Raw genomic sequence first — 11323 nt, forward strand, 5'->3', positions numbered from 1 at the left:
AATATACAATTTGAAAATAAGGTTGGAATTTTTAGTCAAAAAAAGTATTTTATTTTTCAAAGAATTTTCTTGTCCAAAAGCATGATCGCAAGTGAGAAAAGTCGGAACTTTTGCTCTCGTTTCTTTTTGGACCAAGAAAAAACAACATACTCATTTCTTCTTTCTTTCAAATTGTTTCATCCAGACAAACGATTCCACAAAAAAACCTAATTTTGATATTTGTATAAAAGTTGGGAGCAAATAAATTTTAAAAAAAGTTTGTATAAACTTTTGGACCAAAGAAAAAATATGTAATAACTTTTGGACCAAAAAAAAAATTGTAACAACTTTTAGAAAACCCTATACACTGACCCCGCATATATATAATGATGCTTTACGAATCTCTCTCATTCTTAACGCAACTAAACATACTGCGGTTGAGATGAAGGAGTTCACAACAATGAAGAAGAGCATGACGACGACGACGACGATGATAAAGGAACCCGTTTCAAAATGGATCCACTTCTTGGATTCTTCATAATTGATTCAATGAATCACCAAGGTTGTAAGTTTTTCTCGTCATTTCTCTCCTTTATTTGATGATGTGCTCATTTATGTCTGGGTGCTTGAATAAATTATCTCTTGTAAATACACTTGAAAAAATATGCCAATTTAATTAGTTGTTGTATCTGATTTAATAGAAGTCAAGTCCACCGATGTTATGTTTTTAACTTAATTCTTTTTTTAGATCCAAAAAGCTTTTCTTAGCTGAACAAGTGATTAATTCGGCATTGAATGAAGGGATATAATCTAATCCAATCTACTCTTAGACGCTCTTGAATTCGGTGAGAGGTAATTCCACTCGCAATTGTAGGAAGTGTATGACACGCTCTAGTGTGAATGGTGAATAGGTCAAAGATAATCTCAATCAGATTGTTTGCGTTCACGCTCTCACCGAAGGGGTGAATGTCATGTTCGATGGTTTGATCGGTTGAGGTTCATGAATTACGGTGCGCTAACACAAAGTACAAGTATTTAGGTGTTTTTTTGCTAGGTAGGAAAGTAATTATTCATATATTAAAATTAATATAATTAATATTATATTTAGTAGTTTTTTAGTTGTTTTTTTATAAAATTTAAAATAATTAAGTACGATATTTAATTATCATTTTACAAATCTAACATAAATAAAATATGTATAAATTATGAGTCAATTTACATATTATTTTGTTTAGAGTAAAAGATAGAATAACTGGTACATTAATAACTAAATCTTACATAATTAAACTCGCATAACTAATATATGCGAGTTTTCAGATTATTATTTTGCTTTGCAGGTGAAGAAGAAAACACCCTCTTCAGATTGCTCATCATTTTCCCTTCCTTCTTCTCAGTACCTGAAGCAACAGCCATAGTAAGATTCAAAGAATGACTTTAAGTTGCACTGGATTACAGGTTACTAATAAGATTTTGTTTCTGGGTTTTTATTTCTCTTTTGTTCTAGATGACAGGAAATAGAATTGGGAAATTGATATTTTCGGATTTAAAGGAAATTGGTTTTTTTCGAAATTTACCCGCAATTTGGCGACGCGTCAACTATTTTAAAGGAACGCGACTTTTAGGACCATCTTGTCCCTACCATTTGGTGTGATACATTTTTATTTTATACAACATTCAATATAGGATAACAGTTGCGAGATTAATAACTCAGAAATAAATTGGAATATTAAAATAGCAAAAATGTCCTTCTCCAATCTCAAGGAAAACTTAAATTTGGTTTGCATTCAACTGATACTTTGAACATTTGTTTTTTATTTAACTCAAACACTTCAAGAGTGGTTGTCTTTCCATTAATCCAAACCAACTGTACACAAACAGAAGAGTATATAACTCCCTGGACCTACTTAATTGGAACAGGCTCCAATTAATCCCAAGTAGGATTTTATTTTAGCTCTCAAAAAAATTTGAATGAGATTCATATCAAGTTCCGATTCAAGGTACATCAAAAGAGTGAATCTATACATACTCCTATTAACAGAAAAGGAATTCTTTGAACATTTGTTTTCATTATTTGAACTGACTATTCATTTCTTTTCTTTGAACATTATGCCTTTTACCTTTACTTTTAAATATATTTTGCTAGTTAATTAGAGAATGAAGCCTCTTCTTTTTCCATAAATACTTTAGTTGATTGTTTGTTTTACTTTTTTGACTCACTATTAATATATAGATATTTCTGACATTCAGATCCAAATGATAAATTCTTATTAAGAAATTTAAACCTGTTTTTTTGTTTTTACTTTTACTAGGTAAATGTGCACTGTACCCACTCGTGGGATCACACTGTGTTGTTGTTATAAATGTGCACTGTCATGTGATGTTTTCTCTGCAGGGCTGTTCAACATGAATCACTTGCTAATATATATACCCGCACTAATACAACAACTAATCTAGCCTACTAGGGGTGTGCATCATTCGGATTAAACCAAGAAACCAAATCGAACTAAACCGAATTTTAATTTGGATTGAGAAATTAAAAATTTTGTTTTTTGGTTCGGAATCGAATTTTAGCGTAAGGCTTATTGGCCTATTTGTATTAGAGAAAAACCAAACCAATCCAAATCGGGAAAAAAAACGAATTGAAAAGAGAAATACCAAACCAAACCAAACTTATTTTGGTTCGGATTGGATTGTACAAATCAAAAACCGAAATCGAACAATCTTAAACTGAATACACACCCTGCTGATAGTAAATCTCTGATTTTCAAGAAACCAAATGTGATAGACTCGGGGAATCAATGGGGTGATCCAAAACCAGAGAAGCATATAGTAACCTATTCCATGTATCAGGCAGTCCAGGCAGGCACCAATGGCTGCAATCAGCATAGCTCTCCGGTGGCTTTGATTTTCTGTTCATCAGTTCTTGTCCTTTCATTTTGTTGTATACTGATGGATGTGCATCTAAACGGTGCTCTGAGAGCTTGGTAATGTTTAAGTATCTTACAGGGACTCTCATTTTTGACAATGTTTTATCAACAATTTCTGTCAGGGACTCAGAAAAATGTGATACATGTGATGTATCTGTGATCGGTTGTGTTTTATTGTAACATCCATTTTGAGTTTTGTGTTCTGGGGAAATGCTTCTGAAGAAAACTGTTGTTTTTGTCAAGTTAACATTTTGATCTATCCAATTTGCCCAGGTTCTCATTGCCACCTCAAATGCTAATTCTAACTTCAGCTCATCAATTAATTGTCCCTTGTGCTCGAATAAATCCCACCTGCATGCCAAGTCTATTTATTTTAACATGTTGCAGCAGGTAACCTGTCTGAAAACTCACTTTTTACGGACAGTTGTCTATATTTATTTGGTAGTGTGAAATTCTTTGTCAGCATAGAAATATTAAACTTATAAACTTTCAAGAGAATTCATTAGTGAACTTACGCCTTGAACTTTCCAAGATGCACCCACCAATGACCTGTATTGAACACCATAATGTCAGCTCCTTGCCAATGTCTAGACAATAAATAGATAGTCTCCAGTCTCAAAATTTTAGGTGCTCCAGCATTATTTGAGTCGAACTGGACAAGAAATGGGTCCCAGTAGAACTCTACAGTAACGTTATAGTCCTAGAAAAGCAGAAAATAACTTCATATGAGTATGAACATTGAAACAAAGAGCGACTTAAAGTCACATGAATTATAACATGGGACATCTCTGAAAGTGAGGAAAAATAAAATTCGTGGTCTTCAAGGTGCAGCAGACGTGTGCATGTGACCATGCACTATTGCACCAGGGCGCGGTGCCTGTGAGGGTACTTGCATTGGAAAAAATAAGTGCCTAAGTTGATTTACCTTGGCTTTGAAGACTTTATAGGAGCCACTGCTATAATCAAGATGGGCTCTTGAAGGAGGAATTGTAGAATAAAGAAGACACGCGAGAGATTCCCATTGGTTCCTGTTCAGGGAATCTCCAACTATGATGATCCTCTTGCCTCTAAGCCTCTTCAACATATCTCTACCATTGAAGCTGCACTTGCTCATAAAAAATAAAAAAAAAAGAGTTTTAACTTTCTGTATACTGATCCAAAATAAAGAAAAGAGTGAAACAAGAAAATGAGTGAACAGCTTTCCTACCTTGGGATCACACAATCATGACCTTCCCATGACCAATTTTCATAATCAAAATCAGGCCTTCCATTCTTCTGGCAGCTCACTTGTTCACTAAGGAATGGACATTGTGGTGCTTCATAATATCGACTCTTCATTGGATTGTAAACCCATCTTCCCTCAAATATGTTGCACTTGTTCTTGTTGTTTTTCTGTATTATATCTCCTTCATCTTCTCTGCTTCTTGCTGGTTTCGAGATTTCTAAATTTTCAGAAGGGGAAAAGCTATCATCTAACGATGCCACGTTGAGCATGGCATTTCGTATAGCCCTGAAATGCCCCGCCTCATTGTCGTGCTGGCATAGCAAGAAAATGAAGCAGCTAATGAAGCTAACAAATGTGCATAGCATCCATTTCTGAGTGACTTTTGGTTTGGTTTCCATGTTGATTATTGGTTTCTTGTGTGAGTAGTAATTAGTATTGATGAGAAAAGATAGAACAAGTGGTTTGCAGGTAAATCTAATTAATATTCAAGGTGATAATTTGTGAAGTTACTTATAATCTAACTGCACTTTGTGAAGCTAGTCAACTAACCTTCTGCTTTCTTCTACAACTACTTGTCCTGAAAATGACCTTAAAAAAGTTTTGGACCATTTTTTCCTCTTTGCTAGTAGAATTCAAGTGCACTTGCTATAATGTTATGGTACAGGCTATCAGTGCAACTTTTATTTATGTATGAAAAGGAAATTAAAATACCAAATTATTTGTCACATCAAACATTTCTCATTTCCCTATGTAATTATGTGAGCTGATTTTTTTTTTTCATTTTTTGTACTATGGATTCAATCCCATGAAAAGGATCAGTGACTATAAATAGATTAAAACCAAAGATGGATAGTGGAACTTGCAGGTGCAGAGGAAAATTAAGAAACAGTGAAATTTACCAACAGAGACCACAATATTTCAAGAAAACATTGCCAATTATATGTTGGATTTATTGTGAAAGGGTGTCATTTTCCTTCGTGATTTGTGTTGTCAATATCCACTTTCCTTATTAGTTGAGCAGACAGTGGACTAATTCTTCTTTATCCTTTTAATTTCCTTCATCATCCTCTTCATCTTTCAAAATAATTCAATGTGACTGAAAAATAGTTTTATAACTTTACAGTTCGATAATTTAGTCATGTTTCTATTAAGGTGGATAGAGTTTAGTTACTTCAATGCGATAAATGTTTCTATTACGGTGGATAGAGTTTAGTTACTTTAATGCGATAAAAAATAGTTTTGTGACTTTACTGTTTTAGTGGATCAAAGTTAAAAAAATAGTTTTGTGACTTTCCATTGTGTTAGATGCGTTCCAAAATCTATTTTATTTGAATTTCGATTGCAAATCGAGAGCTTCGTATCTTTTGAATATTAGTATAGTGGTAAGATTCACAGGAAACCTCTACTAACCACAAGGCATTCAGATCATATAAATATGTGGATATCGTACCTTTAGTTTTTGTAGAATTTATGTGGTTTAGCATACAATATAGTTACGTATCCTATAAACCTAGTTAACTTGTTAGGTGATAATTCCAGTTATACGGTTGATAGTATAAGTAGTACTTTGATTCGCAATGAATAGAGTTTATGTATGCTGCCATTTTTCAAATATGGACCAAACTTTTGAAATGAAAGGAGTGAATTGCCATTTAATATTACTAGTTTTAGTGTACGCGCTTTGCGCATGATGGAAGCGCGTACCTCATTTGAAACACTACAGAGAAAAGTTGGACTTACCTACGAACTCCATCGTTAATTCGTCGCTAGATTGCTTGTAGCTTTGATTTTTTTTTTTTTTTGATAATCCGTTACTTGTACGTCTCTAACGAATTTTATTGTTTAACTTTCTGTCGATAATTCATGTTTATTTAATAGTGAAATAACCTAATATATAAAAGGATATTGCGAGTTTTCATTTGTTAGAATAAGTGTAACAAAAAAAAAAATCGTTTAGAATATATTTTATTTTTTACTATTTCATCCTTGTTACTTTAAATTTGCATTTTATCAATTTGACATTTAACATTTAACAATATACTATAATCGATTTTGCTTTAATTTTAATTTCTTTCACCATTAATATTTATCTTATTTAACAAATTTATATACTTCAGAATTTTGTCAATTTGAAAATAAATTACTAATGTGAGGAATTTCCAAAAGAATAAAATTGAATTCTTTGCTAATTAGTTAATTCAAAGTTTTAGTTATTTGTTCGCAACATCATAGGAAATATCTTTTTTTATTAGTTCGTCCCAAATTTCTAAATATTTAACTGTAATTGTGATTTTATTCCATAAGAATTCTATACGAACTTTATTAGTTTGACTTTTTTGAATTTATCCTTTTTTAAATATTTTTTTTTCCTCTCAACATTTTATATGGGGCTTCGTATAATGAGATTAGTGAATTATGCCGATTAATGCATTGCAACATAAATCAACATTTTATATGGGGCTTCGTATAATGAAATTAGTGAATTATGCCGATTAATGCATTGCAACATAAATCAAAATCACGTTATTAGAAAAAAATGATCTTAGACAAATAAACCACGTCAATATTGGAAGAAAATAGATGACTATTAGCAAAAGTCTGCAATCAAAAGAGTACAATATTGCAAATCACATGTAAAATCAGAACTAGTTTCCAATAATCCGATTTTTAAAGATACTAATTAAATTCTAAGAATAACAAATAATTTCATGCGAATAAAATAGAGACAATTCTTCTTTTATAATAGGCAGGAAAATATAGGAAACCAATAACACACTAATTTAGTTTGTAGTGAAGTTTAATCGTGATATCAATTTGAAAAGAAAAAAAGACTCCTAAATCTAAAACAATTGAAAGTGGGGTAGAAAAAATTTCCTAAACGGGTATGAAAAAAAGTCCTAAATTTTAAGAAAATAATCAAATGCTTATTTTTAAATGTAAGGAAAATAATTAAATGAATATTTTAACTCGTCTGGAATCACATTTTAAAGGGTAAAAAAGGCGAACCATATTTCACAAAGACCAAACTATAATACTCCTACAAGTAAAGAAATCCGAAGAAAAGAAAATGTTCACTTGAATAAAAGTAATAAAAGTTTGTCTACAAGTTATTTCTGAAACCAATAAGAAGGGACAAATCAAAACACATCATCTTTCTTTATTCTTCTGTTGTGTTATTCTTTCCGAGATCTATGTAAGGCAAAATTCTAAAGATTCTAAAGTTGTAAATATTAGGACTTACTACATAATTCAAATAAGAAAAGATGAAATAAGAAAATAAATTAGTTGATTTTAAAGTCTTAAATATTAGGAAAATAATTAAATGACTATTTTATCTAGTGCAAAATCAATTTTAGAGGGTAAAAAAGATGAACAACATTTCACTAAGTCCCGTCTATTTTAGTGTATGTCCCTCGCAATTAGTTTCAAGTTGATATTTAAAAAGTATTATTTTTAATATAATGAATAACTTAAACAAAAAATTCACTTTTTTTTCTTCTTCCAATTAAGTACAAAAACTCATTAATCATAAACCTCCAAGGCAACTTCCTTTATAGCATATGGCTTTGCAACACTGTGATTCTTCAACATCTGCTGAACTTGAGCCTTTAAAACCAAAAACAATAATAAATAATGATTCATGTAAGTTTATTGTCGTCATCTTTTCAAGTCCGATTAAGTTTCCCAGCATTTCAAAAATATATATTCATATAAGGAGAAATTCTATTCAGTTTAAAGTCTTAAATATTAGAATTTTCCATATATAAATAAAATAAGGAAAAGTTTAATAACCAACATTTTAGTTGATCTCAAAATCCTGAATATTAGTAGAACTAATTAAATTAAAACTCTGTCTAATATGAAATCTATTGTTAAAAGATTTTTTTTAAAAAAAAAAGGTGAACCATTCGCTAAAGACAGTGGTGGGATAAATGATATCTCTTTACCCTTAACTATAGGTCTTAAGTTCGAACGTTGAAAAATATTTTTTGCTACTACACAACAATAAATATAATTAATCTTTGATAGACAATGCACGATGAAAGGAAGTTAAATTACCGTAGAAAAATGATATTTTGTGCGTGATGCAACACAGTGATGCGTGGATTTAAATGACTCCAAAACTTCAATTGGAAGATTGATTGGTACCGAAAGTGTATAAAATTTATATAATTAGGATAAATTAACATGTATATCTGCAAATATAATTGAAAATAATAAAAAAAATAAGATTTAATGCTCGAATCACCTATGCAGATCCAAAAATAAACTATTAATTCTACTTACTTTTGTCTCCATTATTTGTGGCTGCAAAATAAATTCAATCAAAACTGAAAAAAAAAACATGACAATTAACAAAAAATAAATACCAAACGAAATCAAAATTTGCAATGGAAGCAGCACTACGTGTGATAAGCATCTGAAATCTTCCCAATATAATTTTTTTCTTTTGCTTTGTGTGGACTAATGACTTTGCCAATTGGATATGATTTTCCCCAACCACACAAAAACGAAGTGAAACAGAACTTACGTATTAAAGCGTCGGCTAACTCATGTTAGTTCACTATTAGGTTCTTTTATCGATGCCTTATTCTAACCTAAGTAGGTTTTTATTTAGATTTAAAAATTAATTTTTTTAATTAATTTTAAAGTTTTAAATATTAGGAAAATAGTAAAGGACAATTTTATCTATTGCAGAGTTTTTTAATGAGAGGCAAAAAGTTCAATCAACATTTCTAAGACCCTTCGTGCTTTTAATATAGTATAGATTATTGTCATAGTAAGGAGATGTCACAAAATATCAGCCATCAGCTTGTTTGAGTGAGTGACAGAAACCTAATATATTGTTCATGGATTTGATTGTTTGTGTTATTGCCTATTTAAAAGTACTCCATGTAGATATAGCATTGAGTTTAATTTTCCTCTTTCCCTTTTTTCATTTGCCTTTTCATTGTCTCTCAATTTTAGTTTCTTATGCTTGTGGGGTATTGTAGTTTCTCGGGCAAGTTTCATAAGACATGATAAAATCTGCAGGTAGCTAGCATATGTTGCCAGCTGAAAACTCATCACGAAACTCAGTTTTACTTATCTTCAGTTGATGGAGGATGTGATGGGTATTGTTGCTTTGCTTGGGAATGAGATTATTCAAGAATACACATTGAATGCTCAGATTATGCATTGAATTTCTGGTAGTAGATCCATAATTAAATAGGTGTTTGTGATTGCTCTAGAAGAAATGAAACAAAAAATATAGTCGAGTGTTGGACCACCTACATAATCACAAACAATCTCGATGTTTTTGTTTTTCTAGCAAGCTAAAAAATGTAACTGATTAACTTTGTACTACAAACAAATGTATATAGTATGTTATGTTACTCTCTCTTGTTAAGATCAACAATGATCTGAATTTGCGGAAGAAAACAACTAGGGTTCATTCATCATTTTACAACGAAGAGAGAGAGAGAGAGAGAGAGAGAGAGAGAGAGAGAGAGAGAGAGAGAGAGAGAAGGTTCTCCTTTTCATTTTTCATTCACTGAACAAAACAAAAAACCATATGTACAAAATACTACCCAGTACATAAAAAATTGGGCCTAAACTAAAACTTGGGCCTAAACTAAAACTGATCCACATAAAATAATAGAGCAGCTGGGCTCAGGTCCAATACTGAATTTATGTAATCCCAACATCCCCCCTCAAGTTGGAGGGTGATAGCACATCCAACTTGCCAAGTAAGAAACGATGCTGCCCACCTGTTAAACACTTGGTAAACACATCAGCCAACTGAGAACCAGTGGAAATATGGTGAAGAGAGATAAGGCCATCAGCCAATTTAGTGCGGATAAAATGACAGTCAACCTCAATATGCTTCGTTCGCTCATGAAATACTGGATTTTTGGCAATATGGAGAGCAGCCAAATTGTCACAAAATACAGGGACAGAGGAGGACAAACAAAACCCAAAATCTGCTAACAAACGAACTAACCAAACTAATTCAGCCACCACTTTACTCATAGCACGATATTCTGCTTCGGCTGAAGATAAGGATACAACCGATTGCTTTTTGGACTTCCAACTAATCAGGCTACCCCCCAAAGAAATGCAGAAACCAGAAACAGATCGACGAGAGTCTGGACAGGAGGCCCAATCACTGTCGCAGTAACCCCGGATAGAGAAATCAGGAGCATTATTCAGGAAAATACCAACATCAGAAGTCCCACGTAAATATCTCAAGATATGCAATGCAACATCCATGTGGGGAACCCGAGGACATTTAAGGAACTGGCTAAGGTGTTGAACGGCAAAACACAAATCAGGCCGGGTGTGAGTGAGAAAGTTCAGTTTACCAACTAAGCTCCGATAAGATTCAGGATTAGGCAACAAGTCTCCATGGTCTGATTTGAGCTTAACACACAACTCAAGAGGGGAGACCACGGGTGACACATCAGAACACCCAAATTCAACTAGTAAATCTGAAATAAACTTCTTTTGATGTAACAAAACACCATGTGAAACATACAGGATCTCGATGCCCAGAAAATAATTAAGCAATCCTAAATCCTTGATCTTGAATTGGTCATCTAAAAACAGCTTAAGGGCATTAATTTCAGCAGGATCATCACCAGTAAGTATAATATCGTCCACATAGACCGCAAGGAACACAACAGATGATGCAGATTTCTTAATAAAGAGGGAATAATCATTCAATGAGTGAGTATAACCCCTAGAGCAAAGAGCATGAGATAGCTTGGCATACCATTGCCTGGAAGCTTGTCGAAGACCATAAAGAGACTTTTGTAGTTTACATACAAGGGGAGAAGTGGACTGTGAGGAAGTAGAAACCGAGAGCCCTTGAGGGAGTTTCATGTAAACTTCCTCATCCAAATCGCCATGAAGAAAAGCGTTATTAACATCTAGTTGGAATAAAGACCACCCCTGTTTTACAGCAAAGGCGACTAAACACCTAACGGTGCACATCTTAACAACAGGGGAGAAGGTCTCATGGAAATCAATGCCCTCAACTTGTGTGTCACCCCTAACAACCAACCTAGCTTTATACCTTTCTACACTACCATCAGCTTTGTATTTAATTTTATAAACCCATTTACATCCAATAGGCTTTTTGCCTTTAGGTAATTCAACTAGGGGTGTTCATGGTTCGGTTTGGGTCGGTTATTGGTTAAAACCATAACCA

The 11323-nt window shown here is 32.7% G+C and overlaps 2 protein-coding genes across 2 annotated transcripts; both read right to left on the minus strand.

Annotated features, from left to right (window-relative positions):
• Window positions 1–2979: 2979 nt before the first annotated feature.
• LOC132608974 (protein trichome birefringence-like 3) lies at window positions 2980–4761 on the minus strand. Its single transcript, XM_060322807.1, has 5 exons — window positions 4114–4761; window positions 3832–4006; window positions 3422–3606; window positions 3050–3257; window positions 2980–2988 (listed from the first exon to the last, which is right to left on the minus strand). The coding sequence occupies exons 1-5, from the start codon at window positions 4527–4529 to the stop codon at window positions 2980–2982; spliced, it is 993 nt and encodes a 330-aa protein (XP_060178790.1). The 5' UTR covers window positions 4530–4761.
• A 5040-nt stretch (window positions 4762–9801) lies between these two features.
• Window positions 9802–11106, minus strand: LOC132608983 (uncharacterized mitochondrial protein AtMg00810-like). The gene has a single exon (XM_060322815.1). The coding sequence runs from the start codon at window positions 11104–11106 to the stop codon at window positions 9802–9804; it is 1305 nt and encodes a 434-aa protein (XP_060178798.1).
• Between the last annotated feature and the right edge of the window lie 217 nt (window positions 11107–11323).

Source organism: Lycium barbarum, chromosome 1 (assembly GCF_019175385.1).
Source record: "Lycium barbarum isolate Lr01 chromosome 1, ASM1917538v2, whole genome shotgun sequence".
Classification (NCBI taxonomy): Eukaryota; Viridiplantae; Streptophyta; class Magnoliopsida; order Solanales; family Solanaceae; genus Lycium; species Lycium barbarum.